This window comes from Dipodomys spectabilis, unplaced genomic scaffold (genome assembly GCF_019054845.1).
Source record: "Dipodomys spectabilis isolate Male_0828 unplaced genomic scaffold, ASM1905484v1 ptg000163l, whole genome shotgun sequence".
NCBI classification, from domain to species: Eukaryota; Metazoa; Chordata; class Mammalia; order Rodentia; family Heteromyidae; genus Dipodomys; species Dipodomys spectabilis.
Genome location: NW_024870840.1, coordinates 2,869,858 through 2,895,034, shown reverse-complemented (window position 1 = coordinate 2,895,034; position 25,177 = coordinate 2,869,858). Strand labels below are relative to the sequence as shown.

The window sequence follows — 25,177 nt, the reverse complement described above, 5'->3', positions numbered from 1 at the left end:
GCCCAGATCTGTTCATGTTTGCTGTAGGTAATGGCACTTCAGGTTTTACTATACTTCCAAACTGCCATTTAGTTAAATATAGAAAAAAAGTGATAAACTATACCTGATTCTTGCATTAATATAGCAGAATTGAATAGTGCTAGCTTATGCTTTGGATTTAGTTCCAATGCATGATTAAAGTTCTTTAGAGCTTCATTTGGTTCTTTAAGTTCAATATAGACAATTGCCAAGTTATACCAAAGATCTGCATTATTTCTGTCTAGCTCCAGTGCTTTAAGATAGGCTTCCTTTGCTTTGAGAGGCTTATTCATCTTTAAAAGCAATTCTCCCCTGTCGAAAAATCAAATAAAAAGTTTACTTAGAAAATTACATGTCAGTTTATACCCACAATTCTTCACAAGTTTTAAGCTTTTCTACATGCAATTTTTTTAGACTTACAAGTTCTCTCTGAAAAAGGCAATATTTGAAATCTGAACTCCTTAGTTCAGAAATGTAGTTTCATATATTATCAAATATTATTAAAGAAAGGGAATTACTTGACTTTTAAAGGTAAGAAAAGCAGACAGAAAAAAATCTATTTGTATCTTAAAAAGAGACAAAACAGGCATTATCCAACAAATAATAGCAAATATAGAGTGGAAAACCAATGAATTTATCAAGTGATAAAATTATACTACTTTAAGAAACATACACCCAAGTTAGAGGGAAACTCCAGTATTCAAATCTATGACAGTGTTATGTGTTTTTGTCTGTATCCCAGTGTATAAATAAGCTCCTTCACAATATCCTTACAAAATAAACATTCATGTAAAGGAAAAAAGAGAAAGGAAATTTCAAAAAGTTGAATGGGTGGGAAGGTACTAGTGCCACCTGCTGACAGTTTATAGGAACACATCTACAATTAAGGATTAGTTTGAAAACCACTGTTATGCAGTTGTTTTTTTTTTTTTTTTTTGAGAATTTTCAAAAGGAATTTGCTTTAACACATTTTTATAACATCCTTTCAACAGTAACTTCTAGGAATGACCATTTTTTAACTGCAAATATTGGTTTTTTAATTTTTTTTAGTTCCTGTCCCAGAGCTAGAACCCAAGTCCTGGGGACTATACCTGAGTGTTTATATCCAAGGCTGTCTATACATGGGCCACAGTGCCATTTCTAGCCTTTTGGTGGTCAATGGAAATAGGAGTCTCATGGACTTTCCTGCCCAGGTTGTCATTGAACCATGATCCTCAGATCTCAGCCTCCTGAGAAGCTAGGATTACAGGTATGAGCCATTGGCTCCTGACATGCTGAATAATTCTTAACGGATGAACATAACACAATGAGCACTGGGTAAAGCTATAAAAGGCAACTCCAATTTAAGAACAGATTTTTATTTCAAAAAGTTAAATTCAGGTGCATACTGCCTGTGTGGACCTGATCATAAAAATAATACTTACAAAATGAACTCTAGGAAATGGAAATGAGTTTTTTTTCGTTTGCTATTTTTGTTTTCTTTTCTTTTTGTCCTGTTTGTCTGGATGTCTCAGGGAATGTAAGGGGAGGCATGGAAATGGAGGGCCAAAGGATGAATGAAGAGTGAACAAATGCATCAGTGAACTCACTGGACACTACACTGAAAATAAGCTACACAACTTGAGGTGGGATGGGAGGGAAAAACTGTAGTGAGGGAAGGGGTTGGCATTATCCAAAAGGAAATGTACTCTTTGCCTGACTTATGTGTAACACCTCTGTTTTTAGCACTTTCAAAAAAAGTTAAATTCCTAATGTACTTTCCTTATAGTGTTGCAAATTATGACTAGGTTAACTGGGCAAGAAACAAAACTAAGCTTAACATACATTTTCCCTAAGTATAGCAAATAACTACAGTAGAACACAGATCATGTTCTAACATGTCATGTCAGAAAACATTTTTTTATTGTCAAGGTGATGTAGGAGGGGTGGGGGTTACAGTTACATAAGGTAATGAGCACATTTCTTGCTAAACTTATTACCCCTTCCCTCAATTTTCTCCTACTTTCTCTCTCTTCCAACCGCCCCCCAAAGTTGTACAGATCATTTCCAATGTATTGTCTTGTGCATATTGCTGTTGCATTGGTTCCCTCTTGTCCTTTGTCTCACCATTCTCTTGTTTTCCTTCCCTTCCTTAATTCAAATAAACATATATACAATACCAGGGTACCAAAATCAAATGTAGTGACAAGAGGGGATATACCTTTGGGGGCAGACCATACAAAAAAAAACAAAAAATCACAAAGGAACCAACCCAGATGCCCTTCAGTAGATGAATGGATCAAGACATTGTGGCACGCACGCACGCGCGCACGCACACGCACGCACACACACGCACGCACACACACAAACACACACACGGATTCTATGCTTCCATCAGAAAGAATGGCTCAAGAAAACAATTTTTAACTGCTGTTTTTTGGCACAGTCATCATTAATCAGTCAATTTTCAAACTATGGCTATCGGAAATTAGGAATCCTCTAGTCAATTAAATTTGTCAATCTAAAACAATCTATTAACTCCTATACACTTGGTTGTCAATTAGGGCAAGTAAAAGAAAAGCATGCCAAGTTAGTAAAAAAAAGTACATGAGGTATATCTTCAATTTTGTACAATGATATAGCTCTAAAGTAAAGTGTAATACCTGCTGATGTAAGCCTGCTTGAAGTCAGGCCTCATGCTTATTGCTTGTCGATATAGCTGATCTGCTTCTTCTAGACGGGATTCATTTGCTCGGATCAGGTTGGCCAGGTTGATATAAACATTTAAGTGGTTAGGTGCAATTCTGGCTGCATATTTTTTGCCAGGAATAATCTATTTAACACAAAAAGCATTTTCATATATTTGGCAAAAAGTATGTTTTCTTGATGTGTTATTTAAAATAACATAGAATATAAGATTAAAGTTTTACAAAACTAAAAAAATAAATGAAACTGAATGAACCTTTATTATTCAATAAACATAAATTCTATTTTTGGCACTGAAGGACATTTCTTATTTACATATATCTTTTTATGAAATCAGATATCAGAATCTATTTAGGTCAAGGTCTCTTTAAGTCTATCACAACAAAAACAGAATACTTCAGACTCCTATTATAGTCTAGTTGTACACACTGTTGTTAAATACCATGTTATCAGCAAAGTATTTCCCAGCTGTGAAAAATTATAGCTAGTTTCAGAGTTATACTAACAACTCAGTTGTTTAACATTGTGAAATAAAATGTTGTATTTACTATTCATGTTAAATATTATCCTATTTAATATGTACCCAAATTTTGAGCAAAAAACATTAATAACCTTAAAAATATAATTTATATCATTTTAGGACTGAAATGTTCCTTAGGATATCATATGGCTCAACTTTGCTTTAAGAAAAAATTTTAAGTTCAGTGTGAAATTATTCTAATTGAGAAATCTGCACATCAGGTTAAATGGTCTTTTCTGATGACACAAAGTTGATAAAGGGTAGAGTGAGATCTTCCATCTTTAAGACTGCATTATTATATCCAAAAAATATTGTCTCATTATAAAAACTGTTGAATACAATATGGCAGCAGAGATATAGACATTCTTTTTTCACCTGTATTAACAGTTGTAATGAATTTAGTATTTAAAGCACAAAATCTCTACTTAAAGTCATTTCACTCAGGAGGAGAATGAAGACCATCTAATATTTATAATCTAATATTAAGTATTTACAAATAAACTATAACAACCCCCCCAAAATCTTTAAAGAAAACAAATGCACATATGTAGGGACACTTGATTCATTTGAAACTTTGTCAAACTGAAGAAAATAATTTCCCATCTAGCTAATTCTATTAATATGGACACATAGTAGACATGGTACAATAAATTACTAAAACTTACTTGAGGCATTAATGATTTAGCCATCATGTAAGATTCTTCAGCTTCTCTGGTTTTATTTAAATTTTTGTAAGTTCTTCCTACATTCATGTGGGCACCAATATCATCTAAAATTTAATGAAAGTTATAATTTTTAAAATATATTAAACAGTATTTAATGTAAACCTCTATGAAATGCTTTATAAACACACGTGGCAAAAAATGCAAAAGCAGACAACTTCTAGTTTTCTCTTTGAAGTTTATTTAACACAAATTGATACAAGTTAGGACCAATGGTAACTATAAAATTACTTAAAGCACTGTAAAGTGAGGAAATGTACACACATGAAAAAATTATTCGAATGTATCTTTTCAGGGTTAACATATAGAGAAATAGAGAGCTAATGATGACATTTACATAATTTGTCCCTGTATTTTTACTACACTACTAAGACTTGTTTTTATTTCTTTAATCTCATCATTTTGGCCTTCACAGAAAGTATGGCTCAACTCTACAAGTGAAAACATACATCATGTCTCTTCGAATTTAAGTATCATAAATGTTATGTATCACCGTGGGATAACAGCAAAGAAACTGAAAAAACTATGATTTGGTATTTTTTGTGAATATAAATGTAATGAGAATATAATGGAGTATTAGGATCATAGCAGTAAGGTGCTATGGTCCTTTTCTTTAAATGACCTATTTCTGTAGAAAAACTATGAAAATGTACTTACAGAAAAAAAAAATACAATTTAAGAAATATATGATGACTCAATCATACTAGTTTTTTTGTAAATACACACTCCCAGTAAGTATTTCAAAGGCTGGGAATAAACTTGAATATCTAATTAAACATGGTTATCTAAATAAACATGAATATCTAACAGATATGAAAAGGTTTCAAATTACGATTAATTGCCTTCAATACTGATGATTTTGCAAGTGTGGAAGAGTAGTTCTGACTGTAACTCCCAGGACATACAGGTGCCAAGCACCTTGGGCATTTCCTTGGGAGGAGTGCAATAGTCCTGAGATTTTGCTATGCTATTTTCCAAAATAGCAATTGAGTGTAGATGTGTAATAAGTTCAGAATATGAAGGATGAGAAAATTTATTTTTTTCATTTTAGATATATAGCTGAGTCAAAAGGGGGCCAAATATGACACAAAGTTTGTGTTAGTCATATCCAGTCCTGGTTGTAAATCAGAATATCAGTAGTTATTAAAATAAAAAATTCAGATGTTACTCAGCTCTAACAAAACATATTCTCTTCAGAAATAGAATTTGCATTTGAAAGTTTTAAATGCAAGTCTAATGGTAGACTAGGCTGAAAAATCACTGCATTCCCAAGTATAGATAAACATATAGAATAGGGAATCTATTTTTTATCAGCTAAATTCGTATTTGTTATAGAGATTAGAAAGCTATTTGGAGAAAATGAAGAGTATATTAAGACCTAAAAATTATGCAGTAAAAATTTAAAAACAGGTGGGAAAATTTGAGTAAAGTATAATTAGATTAGTATTTAAAACACTGCTATTATTAGCCTGAACTAACTTTAGAAGAGAGATATCTACCTAGCTACATCAGGCTTTAGAATTACGGTAAGAAGACAATGCCATCAATATAGATTTCAGGTATAGCTCTACTTTCCAAAAAACAAGGATAGTGATTAGCTATCCTTTAGCATTTGAAAGGATTTCTCAATATAACTAATAACATGAGACATATTTTCTAAGCAATTTTAAAATAAATTAACAAAGTTAAAATAATCCAGACTGGATTGTTTAATGGTAAACTTAAATTTGAAAAAAACATTAAGAAAATGCAAGATTAAAATAAATTCAGATAACTAAAAAGCTAAAAAGTTTTTGTTGTTGTTTTGTCTGTTGTAGGCAAAGAACACAGGGCCTGGACACTGTCTATGAACCTGTTTGTGCTCAAGGCTAGCACTCATTACCACTTGAGCCACTGAGTTACCTCCAGTTTTTGAGTGGTTAATTAGAGATAGGAATCTCATGGGGACTTTCTACTCAAGCTGGCCTTGAACCACAATCCTGAGATCGCAGCCTCATGAGAAGCTAGGACTGCAGGCATAAGCCACTGGCACCAGCTCTAAAAAGTTTTAAAGAACAAATTTGCTGTTATGAATGAGGAAATTATTTGAATCTATAGAAGTAGGCTGCCTTTAATGTGATAAAAATGAGGATCTCACAGATCTTAAATGTACTCTTTGATTATTACATTCCCTTCTCTACTGAAACGTCTAATATTATCTTATTTTTTATCATGGGAAGGAGATCAGAAGGGAACTCAATGTCTCATCATTAAATCTATCAACAAATTTAGTGGTATGAATATGCGTATGTGTTTACAATATTATCACATACCCTGTATAAAAATGGTCAATCTTTTTGTTTTTTTTTTTTTTTTTTTTTTTTTTTTGGGTCCGGTCGTGGTGCATGAACTCTGGGCCTGGATGCTGTCCCTAAGCTCTTCAGCTCAAGGCTAGCGCTCTACCACTTGAGCCACAGCGCCACTTCTGGCTTTTTTTTTGCTTATGTGGTGCTGAGGAATTGAACCCAGGGCCTCAGGCATACAAGGCGAGCGCTCTACCACTGAGCCACCTTCCCAGCCCCTCTTTTTGTCTTTTCTACTATTAAAAATTATCTTCACTGAAATATATTTTGCAGGGAAGGTCTTTATCTCACTTTGTATTTTGTCTCTTTCAAATGATAATTTCTTAAAGAGTCATTCTCTGATCTCTATTTCTAATCATTACTCTTATTTTTTATCTCTTTAATATTTTTTGTATGCATGTTTACATGAAAGACCCTATGTGTGTGTATCTATGTATATATATATATGTTATATTGTATATTTTTGGTGTGTAGCTATGTGTATTCACTTTCCACTGACAGAGATCAAATGACTCAAATGGTTTTCTTTGAAATATTTCGAGTTAGTAAATTGGAACAATGGTTCTAAAAATCTCTTATAAAATTTCTTCTGTTTTTATAAGTAAAGAGTAGATACAGATTAGAGGCTTTTCTATTTTATATCCAACCTTTGTCTAGGAACGGTCTTTCCAAAGAAGAGGAAATTAAACTGGAGGTATGACATTTGGCCTAGAGTTTCTTGGGTGGTTGCTACCTGTGAGACATTTTGATTAACTTCTGTTCACTGTTTCTAACTGAAACTTGGTTATGTCTTGGGGTTCTGTCTATGGTGTACATTATGCAAGTGGTGATTGAGTTCTTTTTCATATCCTTTGCAATACTGAGCTTAAAAGAAGAGTTCATGTGCTTCATCCCTGTTTTCAGAAAATTCCCATTCCTCTTTAAAATTAAACTGTATACTTCACTATTCTCTTGTTGAAGTTACCAATCTATTATGGATCTTTGGATCTTGATTCTCTGCTGTGCTTTCAAACATCCCTCAGCCAAAATTCTTCTGATTTCAAAATCTACACTGTGGCCTTGATACTCTTTTATTTTTCTAGTGATTTTTACTACCATCGTACTTTAGTTAGTTCAATAGACACAGTTTTTTTTCAGCTAGAGAATAAAAAAAAGTAATCACCAGCCTGCATCTTTCCACCTAGATTTTGTGTATCATGATTTTATTTGGTTATCATGAGTAGAAAGTAATATTGACATTTGGTAAATGGGAATTACATGTGGTACATATCCTGAAATATAGTTTATACTCTTGAAATTCTAATTCCATTTTCTCTACTGAAAATTTCTGCTGCTTTAGCTACACCCTACTCAAACACTAGTTCTTCGTATTTGTTGATCCAGTCATTTTTCCTATATCAGTTACCCTCTCTTCAGATCCTTTCTGAATCAACTTATGTTATCTTACATTAATCTCTCCCTTAGCCTATGTTTCTTGGTAAAATTCACTTGACAAAAACCCTAATCTTAATGACTCAGTAATTCATGCTTAGAACGTGACTACTACTATAGCTGGAAAGCAGCTACATCAACTGATTTAATTTTAAGTTATTACTAACATTAAGTGGGGTGTTGTTAGAATGACCTGTCATTATATTTTTCTAGTCTACGTATTTTCTTAGCTTCCTAGAGCCTAGTTTCTCCAGTGTGATATATGGGGCTTATCAGAAAGACAGAATGCAGGGTTTACTTACATTTTTCTACACCAAAATATATAATATACTAAGATGTCCAAGCTTTATGTGCATACTGACATTTGTGAAGCACTTAGATAACCACTTTATATACTCTTCTATTCTTACAATATCTTCCCTTTACTCTGTATTAATTATTTTATTCTCTATTTCATTGAAAGAAAAAGAAAAATAGAAGACAATTTAAGAAACTTATTCCATATCCTGTATTTATCTGTCTCTATCCATATCCATACACTGTGTCTTCCCTGTTCCCACATTTAGCTCTTAATACGTTTGAATAAGTTCTTCAACTTGTGCATCAGATCTTTTCTCTCTCCACTCATCTTTACAAGAACATCAATCTAGTAAATCCATCTTTCCACCTGACATTTTCCTTAGTGTTACTGGATTTCCTCTAACATGCTTTGTTCCTCCCACTTTAAAATAAAAAATTAAAACAAAAGACCCTCATCTACCACATTTTTATGCTCCCATATCCTTCCAATAACCTCAAAGTTTCTACACAATTCTCTTTGAGCATTCTTCCTTTATTATTTTAAACTCACTCCAATTCAGCTTTTGCACCTATCATTCCCGTCATTTATAACATCCACCACTGTAATTTACATAAAAACGACCTAAGTATCTGGTATCAGTAGTTCGTTTCCTAAATGGTATTTATTTTTTATTTTTTTTGGTAAGACATGGGCTTGAACTCTGGGCCTGGGCGCTGTCCCTCAGCTCTTCAGCTCAAGGCAAGTGCTCTATCATTTGAGCCACAGTGCCACTTTCGGTTTTTTGGTATTTAATTGGAGATAAGAGTCTGATCAACGTTTCTGCCTGGGCTGGCTTTGAACTGTGATCCTCAGGTCTCAGCTCCTGAGTAGCTAGGATTACAGGTGTGAGCCACTGGTGCCCGGCTTCATAGTTTTTAAAGGAAGTAAACTATTCATAAATTAAATAATTAATAATGCTTACCTGGCTGAACATGGGTAGCCTGTAAGAAGTATTTCAGAGCTCTTTCGAAGTTCTTTTCATTTTCCAGAGCATGACCCACATTATTCCACAATTTAGCGTTATTTTTATTTACCTTAAGTACATGCAAAAATAGAAATAAGTTATAAAAAGAGAAATTCCAGTTCATACAGATATGTTTTGGTATACTATTTTGATTAGAATATTTTATGGAGATTCCTTGGGGTGGGAGGGCCAATTAAGACACCACTTTGCCATATTACTCTCCTTTCCTTCTAATATTAATGTACTAAAATCACACCAGTTTTATTCATGTATTTTATGAGTTAGAATTTCATTACATTTTTTAATTGACAAAACCATAGTGCTCTGTAAAAACTGCTGTTCTACTATTTGTACTCTTTTTAGTTGCTCTTTTTTTCCCCCTTTTTTAGGAGCATTAGAGGCTACAGTTTAAGCCTTGTACTGATTCATTTTTTTGTTTGTTTTAGGCCTGGCTATTATGGTAACAAGAACCCTGTGCTTGAAGTTCCATATCAATTTGTATATTCAGAATTCAGAGATGGGTATAGTTTTCTTACAAGCACAGAATGATATTCAGTGAAGGTACTAGCTGCAGTGTTTCAGATTTCATGTTTTAGTGTCCTAGGACAAGCAAGTTCCTAAAAAATTCTGAAGCACCATAATCATCCCAGAAGTGTGACTGAGTAAGGAGGTTTTGCTTCAATACGGAGCTGAGATCAAAGTGGAGTTACTTTATTGGTAAGAAGTGTGTTATCTGATCTTAAAGAGGTGTCAAATAATCAATTATTAGACTACTGGAAAAAGACAAAAATGGGTAGGCAACAGAGTAAATAGTCACAAATTTGGAGATTTGAAGAGAGGGAGAGAGCTTGGAAAAAGTCTTTACTGATACTCTTTATAGAAAACAAATTTATGATTGGTAAAAGAACTTTCTCAGCTTCATTTGTTGGTTGTGGGGCTTGAACCCATCAGCTCAAGGCAAACACTCTACCACTTGAGCCACAGGGCTACTTATGGTTTTCTGGTGGTTAATTGGAGATAAGTCTCATGGACCTTCCTGCCTTGGCTGGCTTTGAACTGTGATCCTCAGATCTCAGCCTGAGTAGCTAGGATTACAGGTACGAGCCACTGGTGTCTGGCCTTTCTCAGCTTTATGTTGTCTACTCTAGAAATGCTGTATCTCTCCTTTCTAATAGCTCTAATCTTTCCTACAGTATTGTAAACACTGATTATATTTCAAGTAGTGGAGTGATACTGTCTGTTGTGTATTTTCACTGAATATAAGATGCATCAATTATAGGAGTCATCATAATTTTATACATCATTAAAAGAGTCCACTAAATGTTGACTTTTTACTGTTAAGATCTAGTATGGCCATGAGACTCAATAAACCACCAAAAAACCTGAAGTGGCACTGTGGCTCAAGTGGTAGGGTGCTAGTCTTGAGCAGAAGAGCTGAGGGACAGCACCCAGGCCCAGAGTTCAAACCCCATGAATCACACACACACACAAAATTTATTCTGATTTCAGATACTGAAAGAAATTTGTGCCCTGAGAATCAATAAAATATACCATTCTATTTAAATATTTTATCATATAAATGTCTTCTAATTGCATAACATTAATGTTTTGGACATAGTTAAGTAGGTTTTAGATGAGTTAGTATATAAGGAATATATTGTTTTCAGTAATATTTTGGAAAAATATATAAGAATACATTATTTAAGGATAGTATCATAGTTATATAGATATGATTAAAAGTAAACTTAAAACAGCTTAGAAGTGCTGATGAGAAATAACTGATGGCATACTTTCTTGTCATTCATAACAATACTTTACCTTTAAGGCTGACATAAACAAAGTATATTCAGATTCCCAGTCCCAATTCCTGTGGAGTGTTTTTAATGAATGAGTTAGTATCACAAGGGATAAACAAATCCAGGACAGCTTTTTAAATACACTGTTTAAAAGACAAAAAAAATTTACATTTTAGAAGAGAGGCAAATAATACGTTAAATGTTCCCATGTTTGAACTCATTTGAATGACTGTTCAAATTTAGAGAAAATGACACTAAACAAATTTAAAGTAATTTGAGTCTTCAATTTTCAGTCATTCCTTGATATGCTTATGATGCTTCCAGACTCTCCAGGATATCAAAGTCCAAGGCAATGCAAGTCCCTAATATAAAATAGTGTAGTATTTGCATATAATCTACTCATATCTTCTTGTATACTTAAAATGAACTCTAGAATGTAAAAGACCTGTTCAGTAAAAGTGTAATTGGTGGTTGGTTGAGTCTACAATGGAAAACCCATGGATACAGAGGGCTAACAGTATATTCTAATATTTGCCTGCATTTTAAAAATGTGTTTGGATCAGATTACAAAAACTAACAAAACTATTTTTTAATTGTGAATTTTTATACTTAGAGCTCCTTGTGCTATTATCTATACAACTTGAGTATTCTTGAGTATTTCAAAGAGTAAGGTTAAGAAGAATGTTAAGAGAAACAAAACATTGTGGGAATAAGTAGAGATGTTTTACATTTCTAGGCATATTAATGACAAAACATTCATATACAATGATATCTACTGCAATGATAAGTTTCTAAGCATATTTCTCCTTAACGTCTGTTTCGAGGCAATTAAAACATCCCATTATTATAAAAACAGTAATAGAAAGTTATGAATATTCACTGTATTCATTTTTTCATACATTGACAATAATATGGTTAAACCTTTTGACTTTAGTTTTGATAATATGTTTTCTATTTGGCTCTGACTCAAAGTTTGTTTTGTCTCAAGCTGTAAATTAAAATTACTTAAATATGCAAGAGACTACTAAATAAGTAGTTGCTACATGGCTTTTCTAACTTTAATTACAGAAAATGAAAAGATGATCAAGATGAAAAAAAGAGAAATCCAAAAGTATGTATGTAAAATGGAAAACGATATAGATTTAAGACATAATAAGGGCTGGGAAGGTGGCTCAGTGGTAGAATGCTTGCCTTGCATGCATGAAGCCCTAGGTTCGATTCCTTAGCACCACATAAACAAGAAAGCTGGAAGTGGCACCGTGGCTAAAGTGGTAGAGCACTAGCCTTGAACTGAAGAGCTGAGGGACAGCGCCCAGGCCCAAAGTTCAGACCCCATGACTGACAAAAAAATAAAAAGCAAAAACCAACCCCTCATCCAAAAAAACATAATAACATCATGTTTATTATTCCAGTTGCTCAGGAAACAGGGACAGAAAGATTATACCAGGCCAGCTAGGGCTAAGGTAAGTTAGCAAGAGACCTTATCTGAAAAACAAACTAAAATAAAGGTAAAGAACTGGGGTGAGATAGTGATGGGGGTAGCTCATATGATAAGAGTACTTGCCTAGCAAGCTGAGGACATCAACTCTCCAGTACCACCAACAAAAATTTACATATAATTCTACACTGAATAAACATTAACTGAACTAATTCACCTTTTGTTTGAAATTTTCTGCCATCCATGGGCTACCAAAATACAAAACCCCATGCTAGGAACATAAAGTACTCGCTCAGCGACAACAAATCCAACAGGGAAAAAAAGGTTCGAAGCAGGAATAAATGGTAATGCCATTAAACAAAGTGCCTAGAAGGAAAAAGACAGTTTATTAAATTAAAAATATATATGCATGCTTAACACTCTACTATCAAGAAATAATTAAGTAATATTGTCAAGAATAATTTATAATGTTTTCCAAGTCTTTCCCTAACAAATGGGGTGGGTGTCACTCTTTCTGATGGAGGCATAGAATTCCATTACACACACACACACACACACACACACACACACACACACACACACACACACACACACACACAGATACACACACACACGTATTTTCTTGATCCATTCATCTACTGAGGGGCATCTGGGCTGGTTCCATATCTTAGCTATGGTGAATAATGCTGCCATAAACATAGTTGTGCTGGTAACTTTAGTATGGCCTTATGTGTGATCTTTGGGTAAATGCCCAAAAGTGGGATTGCTGGATCACAGGGGAGCTCTATGTGGAGTCTTTTGAGGAGCCTCCATACTGCTTTCCAAAGTGATTGAACAAGTTTACATTCCCACCAACAATGCAGTAGGGGTCCCTTTTGTACACATCCCTTCCAGCATCTGCTGTTATTAGATTTCTTGATTGTAGCCATTCTAACTGAGGTGAGGTGGAATCTCAATGTTGTTTTGATTTGCATTTCTTTTATGGCTAGAGAAGTTGAGCATTTCTTCATGTGTCTATTGGCCATTCTTATTTCCTCTTCAGAGAAGTTTCTCTTTAAGTGAAGTAAGCCAGGCTCTTATTTGCAATAACTAGTATTAAGTATAAGACAAGCAGAAAAGGTCAAAATCTATGTAGATTATGACCATATAAGATGATGTTAAGTGAAATGAATCCCAAGATAGGAACACAACTTGGTTTTTCTTTCCTGCTGTTGTTTTTAACGTATCTAAAATATACTATGTGATTTTTTTTTTTTTTATTTCTCTTGCATGTTCTTCCCCCACGGTATAACCACTGTTTTCACTGTATTTGATGTCAGTGGCCTGCATCTTGCATATACATTTTTCCAATTTGGGGAGGGGAAGGGAAATAACAAAATGTTGAAATTAGGATCAGACTGACCCATTGTAATAATGATATACAAGACACTATGTTGAAAACAAACTTTAAAACTTGGGGGTGGGGGAGAGGGAGGAATTGAGGAGGTGGGGAGGAAAGGGGTGGTAGGGGAAAAACAAAGGAGGAGTTAACAATGCTAGATAGAAAATGTACTCATTACCTTATTCATGTAACTGTAACCTCTCTGTATTTTTACAATAAAAACATATAAAAAGAATAAATTATAATAGTACTATGAAAATAATACCATGAGTAATTTAAACATAAAAAATCAATTTGATCAAATTAAGAAAAATCTTGTATCCCAACTTATAATTTATAGATATTTATAGGCTGTAATTGAAAACAAGATGCCTACCTACATTTTGGAATGATTTCTTGAAATGCAAATCTAGACTTTTTAAATTTGAAAGAATATTTCACTTTTTTCCAACAATAAAAATTGTGGACAAAAGATCTGAATAATTTTATTTTACAAAAAAATATATAAATGGCCAAAAGTTATATGAAAAAAAACAAAGTCACTATTATTGAAGAAATGGACATCAAAATTACATTGAGATTCATCTAACTCTTGTTAGAATAACTGATTATCAGAAAGACAAAAGAAAACAAGTAGGGGCAAAGGGAATCTTTGTAAGTTTTCCAGTGAAAATACAAATTGGTAAACTCACTATAGGTAACAATATGGAAGTTCTTTAAAATATTAAGAATAGAAGTACTATATGATCCAACAATCTCGTTACTGCGTACTTATCCCATTAATATGCTTGGAAAGATTTCTGCATTCCTGTGGTTACCACAGTACTAGTCTCAAGAGCCAAGATATGAAGAACACTTATCAATGGATGAACAGATAAAGAAAGTTAAGTATAGGTATACAGGAATCCTACTCAATGTTTGCCATTTGCAATTTGGATGAATGTGGGTGACATGTTAAGTAAAATAAGCAAGGCACAGAAAAACAGCATCATATTACATAGATATGGATTATCACATGAAATATATAGAACATATAAATTGAGAATAGAAGATGGCCATTGGGGTCAGGAAATAAGTTTAGAAAAATGTTGGTTAAACAACACAAAATTTTATTTAGTTATAAAAATGTTCTTTTTTAAAAATATATAATTTGTTATTATTAAGGTAGTGTTGTGGAGAGGGGTTACTGTTTCATAAGCCACGTAATAAGAACAATTTTTGTTTTTGACAATGTCACTCTTCTTTGCTTTCCCCAAATGTTTAAAGGATTATAGTTTGAGGCTAATCCTAGACCAAAATGAGATATCCTACTAAAAAAATAACCAAAACAACAAAACAACAAAACTTTGCTCAAGAAATCATTATGATACTGGAAAATGAAGGAATAAAATAAACTATGGATCAGATGAGGCATCAGACTTCATGCTCTGTACTTTAGCACTAATGATAGGTCACATATATTTTACTAGAGGCTCAGTATATATATGTGTGTGTGCACACGCATGCACATGTGTGTAAAGATATACACACATATGTAAGACTTTTTAAGACCAATTTTTATTCTATTAAGCATTCCAGAATTTTAACATTTTATATTGAAAAGTAGCTCAGCTTTTTAGAAAAACAGGACATGTGTTTTATTGATTAGAAAGCTACAAATAACTAGCATCCAAAAACATCTGAGAAAAGATTTAAGTTTGATCACTATTGAAACACCTGTTTCTTTGGACATTTACTTCTACAATTTGTTACTTCTACAATTTGTTACTCAGTTTGGTTGTATAATATCTCATTGAATGCCTTAATCTTCTAATGAGGTTTGGAGAAAAGAATGTGTTTTTCTTATAGTTTAATTGATGAAATATAAATGTAGAGATGTATATACTTTGAGGAGTATATACATGAATGACCAATTCATAAGTCAGGTAATAAAAACAAATCTATTTGGACAATGTCATCCTTACTTTGCTTTCCCCAAGTGTTTTAAGGATCATACTCTGAGGCTGACACTAGAAAAATAAACAAGCAACCATATTACACTGGAAACTGACTTTTGGCTCTGTACCTTAGCACCACTGTGTAACATTCTGATGGGTCACATATATTTAACCTGTAATGAAGCAATACTAAATCTGAAAAAGCACTAATCAGAAAACAACAAACCATCAAACACTAACCACCAACATATGTCTCTGAAATTTCAGTGTTTTTAAAAAATCAAAACCACAAAAAATATGGATGTGTGTAGTTTAGTTTTCATTTTCATTTAGTTTTCATTTTGCTTGATCAAAAATATACCTATAAATCATGGCTGCCCTAAAGCAACTACATTAGCAAGAAACCACAAAGAACTGAAAAATCCCTATGTCCTCTTATTTTTATCCCAGTTTCAATTACTACCTCTATTAATAAAATTTTATATGCATATCAGAAATTTCCTATTCTAATTAATAAACCCTTTTGTGTAGCTCAGACATCTCTTACGAACTCCAGACACAAAGTACTGTTCAAAAAGTCTACTATGTTTGAAAGAAACTTTCAACTCAATGTATCTGAAGTTGAGAGTAAAAATTTTCCCACAAACTCTGTATGTAGTTTTTTAAATCTTCCCCTTAGCCACTGACTTCAAATTTCCCTAGAATGCAACTTCTCTTAAAATGGGGATCTCTACTTCCTTTTTAGGCACTACCAGGGCCTGAAATGATGCCAGGCCCTCAAGTTGTGATCATGAATTTCTTCTGAATAAATATATTTCTCTAGTGGTGTAAGGCAGAAATGACACACTTATGAGACATCAGATGTTTTATAGTGTATAATAAATGCTTGAGAAAATTGTGACTGTCTTCAATAATTTTGAAGAAAACTCTTTAAGAAGAACAAACTAAAAAAAAAAAATGCAAAGAAAGAGTTGACAAGAACAAAAACAACATCAACAAAAAGACATAAAATAACCATGGGCTTACGGACATAGTTATCTCAAGAAATAATGAAAATCTTGCTAATAAGAACTTAAGAACTACATTTTTTCCCAGATGTATTATTTTATATGACACTCTTCTCTATCCTGGGAAATAAGTATAGAATATAATCATTTTATCAAGTGTGTGTAATCTACTAAAGTTAAAAAAGATGCAAGAAAATAAATTTAAAATGAGTACTTCGTGATGTGAGAAAAATTCATGATTAGTTTTCATTTTATATTATTGAATGCATTTGTGAAAAGAAGCCTGAAAATTAAATTCTGCAGTTTTAGGATAATCTGAAATGAGATGATAAACAAAGAAAGACAATCTTTCTAAAAGAATTCTAAAAGAATGCTCTAAGTACAAGGTGCTCTTGTACTTAGCCTGAACACAGTACTGCTTAAAAAGTTAAGATAGGCCGGACTCTGGTGGCTCATGCCTGTAATCCTAGCTACTCAGGAGGCTGAATCTGAGGATAGAGGTTCAAAACCAACCTGGGCAGAAAAAGTCTGAGAGATTCTTATCTCCAATTAACCACCAGAAAACCGCAAGTGGCACTGTGGCTCAAGTGGTATCAACTTGAGCTCAGGGACAACACCTAAGCCCAGAGTTGAAACCCCACAACTGGGTGGGGAGGGAGGGGGGAAGGGGGGAAAGTAAAGATGGAGCTGGGTGCTGGTGGTTCAGGCCTGTAATCCTAGTTACTCAGGAGGCTGAACTGAACATCCTGATTCAAAGCCAGCCCAGGGAAGGAAAGGCCGTGAGACTCTTATCTCCCAATTAACCAGAACACCTGTTTCTTTCGACATTTGTTTCTACAGTTTGTTACTCAACTTTGTTGTATAGCGCCTCATTAGATAATTATTCTTTCAGCTTCAGAAATCTGTGGCTCAAACTGGAAGAACGTTAGCCTTGAACAGAAGAGCTCAGGGACAGAACACACAGCCCACGTTCAACCTTCACAACCGATTTAAAAAAAAATAATTAAGATTGCTTACCATTAGAACAGTCTTAGAAGAATCACCAGGGTATCGAAGACTAAATATTCCCAAAGCCCCAAGAAAGCAAAAGAAAGCAAAAGTCGCAAGATTTCGAATATCCAGAAACGATTCTATAAGTGGTATTGTTCCCATGGTCCAATCACAGCAGAGCTCTGAAGGATTTAATAAAAGCCAAGCATTCACTGGAAGAAGGTAGTTAAAAGTTAGCTGTCTGGTAGGAGTTGGGCTTACAGCAGCTGGGTTATCAAATCTGTATAAAGAACAACAAAAATATCTTATGTATAATCTAGTAAGAAAAATTTATTTTACAGGTCTATCAGAATCTTGTCTGAAATCATATTGAATAAAAAGTCTAGTTGAAGGTAGTATTTATGAAGAACTTTTGAAGCACAAGTACTACAATTCTTTCCAGCATTTATTAGAGTAGTTCAGAAAATGAAACCAATAATACTGACACGCTTAGAGGTTAAATTATCTTCTAATTAAAATTCTTAACAAAAACTGCCTAAGATTCATTTTTAAAATCTACATGGCTGTTTTTGTAAATACCTATGTTTTCCTATATGAGATATTTCTTTTAGAGTTAAATACTAATAAAAATTATGCTTCCTAGAAAAAATTCAGTTTTTTTTTTTCCTTCATGACAGATACAACTTATCAACTGTATCACTTAGAAGCTTCTTTTCCTTGCTTTGATTGCCAAGAAATTAAACATCAAATTTCTAGTATGGAGTACTTAATGATATTAAGCCCTATAAGTATTTTCTTTGTGGTCTCCCTTTTTTCCTGGTTTATATGAATATAAACAGATTTAGTTTATTTTTCTCCAATTCATGATAACATTAAATATTTTTCCTTAGCAAAATCTATTTACTAATACATTAAAATGTTTAAAGTGAACCATGTAACAAATTAGTAGTTTTAGATTTTTTAATCTATGTACTAAATTAAATGATATGAACATACAGTCATTTTAAAACAAATCAGTCAACTAAAAAATCAACCTCCATCATTTAATTGACCTGTTTCTCCTCAAACATATCAAATGGTTGAAAAAAGTAAATACCTTTTAACAAACTATCATAATAAAAAGAATTTTCATATTTAAATCTCTATATATATGAAAAATAATACACCTTGAAAACCATGAGTTGAATTTTCAAAATAACCAGTAAAAATAAATTAAAAGCTATGTCTTTCTTTTTCAGAGGAATCACTATTTGGGTTTTTAATTAACATCTTATTTATCTGATTTACAAAGTTAATATTCAACAAATCAAACCATATAATCAACTTCACAAGATAAATGTAATAAAAGCAAATTTATGTCTACATATTTATAAATGCTTCTGTTTGGATAATAATATAGTTGCATGTAACATATTCTAAGGATCTACTCATACATGTACACAAAAATACAATTCAAACATATAAATCGTATTTTCAGACTGTAGAGGTAGAAAATGATTAAAATTCCCCCAAAGGGTTGATATTGAGAAGAATAACACATGGAAAATAATTAAAATTCTTCGAAAGGGTTGAAAAATTGCAACACTAAGGGTTAAAGGAAACATAAAGTGCATGTTTACAGTTCAATTTTCAAACTGTAATGTATGAATGACTTCAGTTTAGCATGAGTAGACTCACAGTTAAAATTCAGGAAGTCGAAAAGTAATCAAAAGAAAAAAAATGTAGCAGGACAATCAATTACGTGCAATATTACAAAGTTTTTGGCTTCAAAATTATCTGAATAAGATTTATTCTAACTAGTGCCAGTAATATACTACCATGTGTAACAACATAGAAAAAAAATTTTTCTTCAACTCAGGGCTGAGGCACTATCCCTGAATTTCTTTATGCTCGAGGCAAGTACTCTACCACTTGAGCCATAAAACCAATTTCAGCCTTTTCTGAATAGTTTATTGGAGCTAAGAGTATCATGAACTTTCCTGCCCAGACTGGCTTTGAACTGTGATCCTCAGATTTCAGCTTCCTAAGTAGCTAGGCATGAGCCACCAGCAACTGGCTGACAAAAAATGTCTTGTGTTAAAAAAAAAAAATGCTGGGGGTGGGGGGGTGGGGAGGATTGAGTGGAGGGGTAGGGGGAGAATGGGAAGGGATAGGAAGGGGAAACAAAGGAGGAGGCTACAATGCTTGATAAGAAATGTACTCATTATCTTGCCCATGTAAGTGTAACCCCTCTGTACAGTATTTTCACAATAAAAAAAATGTTACATATAATGTCAGTACAATAAAATGGCATTAGGAACTAGTAAGTTTCACTTAAAATTTTAGCTGAATAAGGTAAAATGTGAATAAAGTTAGAGTAGGAAAACACGGTAGGTGCTTATAATTTTAATTCTAGCCTTAACTAATTTGTAAGAGATATAAACCAGTATTTGGGGGGGAGGCAGTACTCAGAACTTCCTGCTTTTGCCATGTCCTTCAGCCTAAGCCTTTTTGCTCTTGTTACTTTTTTCTTGGCCTGACCTAGTTCATGATCCTATTTATGCTTCCTTTTATAGCTGGAATGACAGACAAGAACCACCATACCAGCTTTTTCTGTTGAGAGAGGATTTTGTAAACTTTTTTTGCCTGGGTTGGCCTGGAGCTACCATCATGCTGATCTCAAACTCCTATGTGTGTGTGATGGCAGGTGCATGTCAACATATCCAGCTATTGGTTGAAATAAAGATCACACAAACTTTTTGCCTGGGGCTAGCCTCAAACTTCCATCCTGATCTCTTCCATCTCTATACCTCCTGAGAGGCCTGGCTCTCCCTCCTTCCCTTTCTCTCCTTATATATAAATATATACACACACATATACATATACAAATTTATAAAAGGAGAATCTAAGGATCAGGCAAAGAAAGATAGTGATAACTAAGAGAGGAAAGAAAACAAATGAGGGATGCCCTACCTGGAAAGAATTCAGTACTGGATAGAGCTTTTAGGTGGTAGAGCCCAGGCCAAGCCTAGCAGTACACTTGAGCTGAGAAAAGAGACAGGAGGCCGGGACTAGGGTTAGTGGGACAGCATACCAGAGAGAATAAAGCTGCTGAGTAAGTGAACTTGATGGTCACTATCCACTTTTCAGGTACTAATGAAGAATTCCTGTTAGCATATATGTGAAGGTCAATATAATGAGTTAAGTCATAGGTCCCCAAAATTTATGCCTACCTAGAGTTTTAGAATATGGTCTTAAAAACACAGCTTTATAAGTGTAACTTGTTAAGATAAGGTAGTACTAAGTTAAAGTGGGAAAAAACCTCAATGACTAGTAATATTTATAATAGAAAAAGAGAGGACAAACAGAGACACATGGGAAAGACGGCCATATAAAGATGGAGAAGATTGGAAAGCTATCTATAGTTACAAGTTAAGAAATGCTAGCAATCAACAAAAGTTGGGAAACATGCATAGGACAAATGCTTCCTCAAAGCCTCCAGAAGGAACCAACTATGCCAACATATTTATTTTAGATGTAAGACTGCCAAATTGTGAGGAAATGAATTTGGTGTTTTAAGTCACCTAATTTGTGGTCACTTGTTAATAGCAGTTTTCATTTTCAAAGGAAAATTATGTCAATAAAAGACATCCTGAAAAAATTAGGAGATAAAATCCCCTACTGTCAGACTGAAAAGGAAGTTCCTCAGCAGTCAGAGGAGAAATACTGGATATTCAATCCACTGGTAGAATAGTCAGAAATCTCCCATGAAATGAAATTAGCCCTATACTAAAGCCTGAGAAATAGTAAAGCAACAATCATAAAATTCTGAATGAAAAACAGTCAAGGTAGTATTCCCCACTCAAGAGAAATCATGTTTCAAAAATAAATGTAAAATAAAGGTATTTATACACACAAAAGTTGTTATTTCTAGTAGAGAAAGAAATGATAAAGTTATTCATAGACAAGGGAAAGTAGCAGAAGATGAAAATCTTGATCTAACAACAGAATAAAAGGAAACAATCACTGCATGGATTAATCCAACTGACATTGTCCTCTCAAAATACTACTATTTAATAAAAGTAGACATATATTACTAAGATATGGAAGACAATATTAACTTGAACACTTAACCAGTTGGGGGAAGGTAATTAGCTTTGTTGTGGTTTCTTGAGTTTATATTTATGACCAAAATAATCAATCTGTGCATTTTAAATATTATATTTTAAATATGATTACAGATCAAAAAAGTGCTAAAAATTCAATGTAAACCCAAGACTTAATGGAACATTTATGATGGTTTAGCAATCTTCCAGTCAATGTAATAGAGTACGGAAGAACAGAAACAACAACCAGAATTTCATACCTTGTAAACACTGGAAGTTGGGACTGAATAATCTGGACTCTAATCACAACAAGTAATAATGTACTGAACATCAAGACAATGAGCTTTATTAGAGTCTGCAGCATAGAAAATGGAATACTACTCTTTCCACGGAGAAACTGTCCAGCAGTAGTACCTAATAAGGGCAAAGTATACTGAAAAAGAGAAAAAAAATGTTTAAATTACAAATATCAAGATATATTTTCAACGTATTTTCCTCAATGTAAATTAAGGATAACAAAATAATGTGGTACAATTTGTAGAACTGATAATAATCTTATCTGATAATAAATTGTACTGTAATGGTATTATTGCATGCATTCCCAATTTGCCTGAAGATTCCATGATTGAAACTTCACAAGTAGTCCTTAACTGAAGTGTCCTAAAAAGTTAATTTGCAGAAGACAAAACATGCTTTTTCTTCTAACTTTTTGGTATCATTACTGGATTGGTATTATTGCTGGATTTATTTTATTTGTAATAATATATTCAGATAATAAAGTCATTTACATCTTATTTAGCTAGGATATTAGAAAATAAGAAAATTTTTTTTTCTTACCCCCTGCGCAACAAATACTTCATACACACAGCAAATTCCTACAACTGTGATTCCTTGTTCTTTACACAATGTTGCAACAGCCACTAAAAACACTGTCAATGCTATTGGTGACCACACTGAAATTTAAGAATAGGAAAAAAAAAACATATTAATACTTTTATGTGTTAAGATGTATTTTAATTATCTATGTAGCATTTGCTTCATATATTCAAAGAAAAACACCAACATGTATAAGTCCAAGTTAAAAAGAAATGTCTGTGGAAATGAAAATTAACTAATCCAAAATACTAACTTAAACCACTTAACTTAAAACACTAACTTTTAAATGGAGAGTGGTGAGATTAAAGTAATTTTATGGGTTGAATTCAATAATTCAAAAGCTACCAATCGAAAATGAAAACTAATCTGAGATGTTTATCTCCAATTAACCAGTAAAGCCAGAAGTAAAAGAGTGAGCAGAAGAGGTTTAGCAAGAATGTAAATCTTTGCATTCCAGCCCCAGAGCTAGTTCACAACAAAAGTAAAAACAAAACCTACTCATAAAAAAGCTTAAATAATAAGAGTCCCTGGCCTGCAAGCAGGAATTTATATCCCAATATATAACAATAACAACAACAGAAGAAACAAAAAAGCAAAATCACAAAAAAGAGAGGCTAAATAGCTCAGAGGTAAATGCTTTCCTAGTATTAGAAAAGCCATGGGTTTGATCCACACCACTATTAAAAAAACAAAGAAGCTAGTTTGACCATATCACTTCTTTCTTTTTTTTTTTTTGTCGGTCGTGGGGCTTGAACTCTGGGCCTGGGCGCTGTCCCTCAGCTCTTCAGCTCAAGGCGAGCGCTCTACCACTTGAGCTACAGCGCCACTTCCATATCACTTATTTCTTGAATCTTCATTTCCAAACATACATAATCAATATGTTAGAATTATAGTAAGACCCTCCACCCTCCCCATACACACAAGATTCAGGAAAAAAAAGATTAAACAATAGAGACTAAGACTTATTATATGAAGCCTTTTTCATGTCAACTATCCCATACTCTAAAAGAATTTTTAACTGTCTTGATCTTGTGTTCTACTAATGACAAATATCATTAGGATTAGTGAGCTAATGTACACAAATCACATTCAGGAGAAGGGTACATAACAAATAAATACTTGAACTATGGTAACCTATCACAAAAGCTAAACACTAGAAGTCTTTTGAAACAATATTATAGTCTTCTAGTTGTTCAAAACCAGACCATTGATATTTCTATCATTTGTTTTTTACAGATACAGAAAATGAAACTAAACAAACTCAAAACTATATATTATGGTTTTAAAATTTTGATCATATAGAATCTATTGGCCTACAATAAAATATAAACAGCACATCATTTTTAATATTGATTGACAATGTTAGAGTTAGGTAATTTCCATACCTGCTAAAGTAAAACACATAAAGATAAGCACCAAGTACCATTTTTAATGTGTAACAAGAGGTACCTGGAATTAATAAAGTGTATCTGATCAATTTTTTTAACTATAGGAAAGTAAATGTTAAGATATTTACCTATAGAATTATCTGGTCCTTTTGATTTGGTGTATGACAAAAATGCAGCAAGAAAAAAGATAGATGACAAAAGTTCTGCTCTTCCAACAACACCTGTTACCTAGAGAGAGAAAGAGGGAGGGTAGTTCATATTAATGGAGAATACTGTAACTTAATGAACTGAAGTCTGTAACTTAACAAGAGCATTCCTCTGTTTCTCAATATTTCAGTGCTCTCAGGTGGTGAATTGATAGAAATTTATCAGTGATACTTTGCTTTTATTATTATTTCAAACTTATTTTGAAATAAGTTTGTAGATTTAGAAGACATTGGAAGAGTAGAACAAAGAGGTTCTGTGTATTTGTTACCCAGGTTTACTTAATGATAACATTTAATATACTTACAGTATACTACTTAGAAGAGTTCTTTAAAAACCTAAACACTTTGCTAGGTACAAGTGGCTCATGCCTGTAATCCTACTTACTCAGGAAGCTGACATCTAAGGATTGCAGTTTAAAAGCAGCCCAGGCAAGAAAGTCACTGAGACTCTTATCTCCAATTAAGTACCAAAAAAGTCAGAAGTGGAGCAGAGGTTCAACTGATAAAATAGCTCAGGGACAACATTCAGACCCTTAGTTCAAATCCTAGGACCAGCACAAAAGAAAACAAACAAAAAATCTACCCTGTTTACCTTTTTCCTTAAAAGTAAGTTATTAAAATACGTAGGTATAAAAACATTACGTTTAAAATTCCAGGCTATCATTTTAAAGCATTTGAGCTCACTGTAAAATTTAAAACAAACTTTTATGAATGAATGGAAAAGTCTTTAGCCAGATGCCATAGTCAGTGGGAAATACACACTTTAGCTTACAAAGGAAAGCTTGTAACAAAAGTAACTTAACAGAGTACTTACCTCTTGCTGGGAGTTACCAAAATAGTGATAATAGTAATAGCATTAATAATAGTTTTAGAGAAAGGCTAAACACGTTGACAACAGCAAGTTCAGTTTCAAAATATATAACAAAAAATACAAAACTACTGATTACCATTATTTGTCAGAAAAGGTGTTCAAAATTGTATGCATTTTCGTATATTTTTATGGTTCGTTTAAACTGGTCTTATTTATTTTTTCCTATTACTGGGGCTTGAA

The 25,177-nt window shown here is 33.2% G+C and overlaps 1 protein-coding gene across 3 annotated transcripts in view; it reads right to left on the bottom strand.

Moving 5' to 3' along the window:
* Nucleotides 1-25,177, bottom strand: part of Tmtc3 (transmembrane O-mannosyltransferase targeting cadherins 3) — a 46,380-nt gene that overhangs the window by 11,828 nt on the left and 9,375 nt on the right. For all 3 annotated transcript variants that reach the window (XR_006149512.1, XM_042693124.1, XM_042693125.1), the window contains exons 4-13: nt 24,049-24,148; nt 22,494-22,609; nt 21,917-22,089; nt 17,599-17,851; nt 12,474-12,622; nt 10,841-10,961; nt 8,981-9,092; nt 3,889-3,992; nt 2,661-2,830; nt 104-330 (exon numbers count right to left, since the gene is read on the bottom strand). Coding sequence is in view for 2 of the 3 variants with exons in the window: in XM_042693124.1 (XP_042549058.1) it covers nt 104-330; nt 2,661-2,830; nt 3,889-3,992; nt 8,981-9,092; nt 10,841-10,961; nt 12,474-12,622; nt 17,599-17,851; nt 21,917-22,089; nt 22,494-22,609; nt 24,049-24,148 (1,525 nt within the window). In the remaining variant the exon portion in view is untranslated. The remainder of the gene's footprint in view (nt 1-103; nt 331-2,660; nt 2,831-3,888; nt 3,993-8,980; nt 9,093-10,840; nt 10,962-12,473; nt 12,623-17,598; nt 17,852-21,916; nt 22,090-22,493; nt 22,610-24,048; nt 24,149-25,177) is intronic.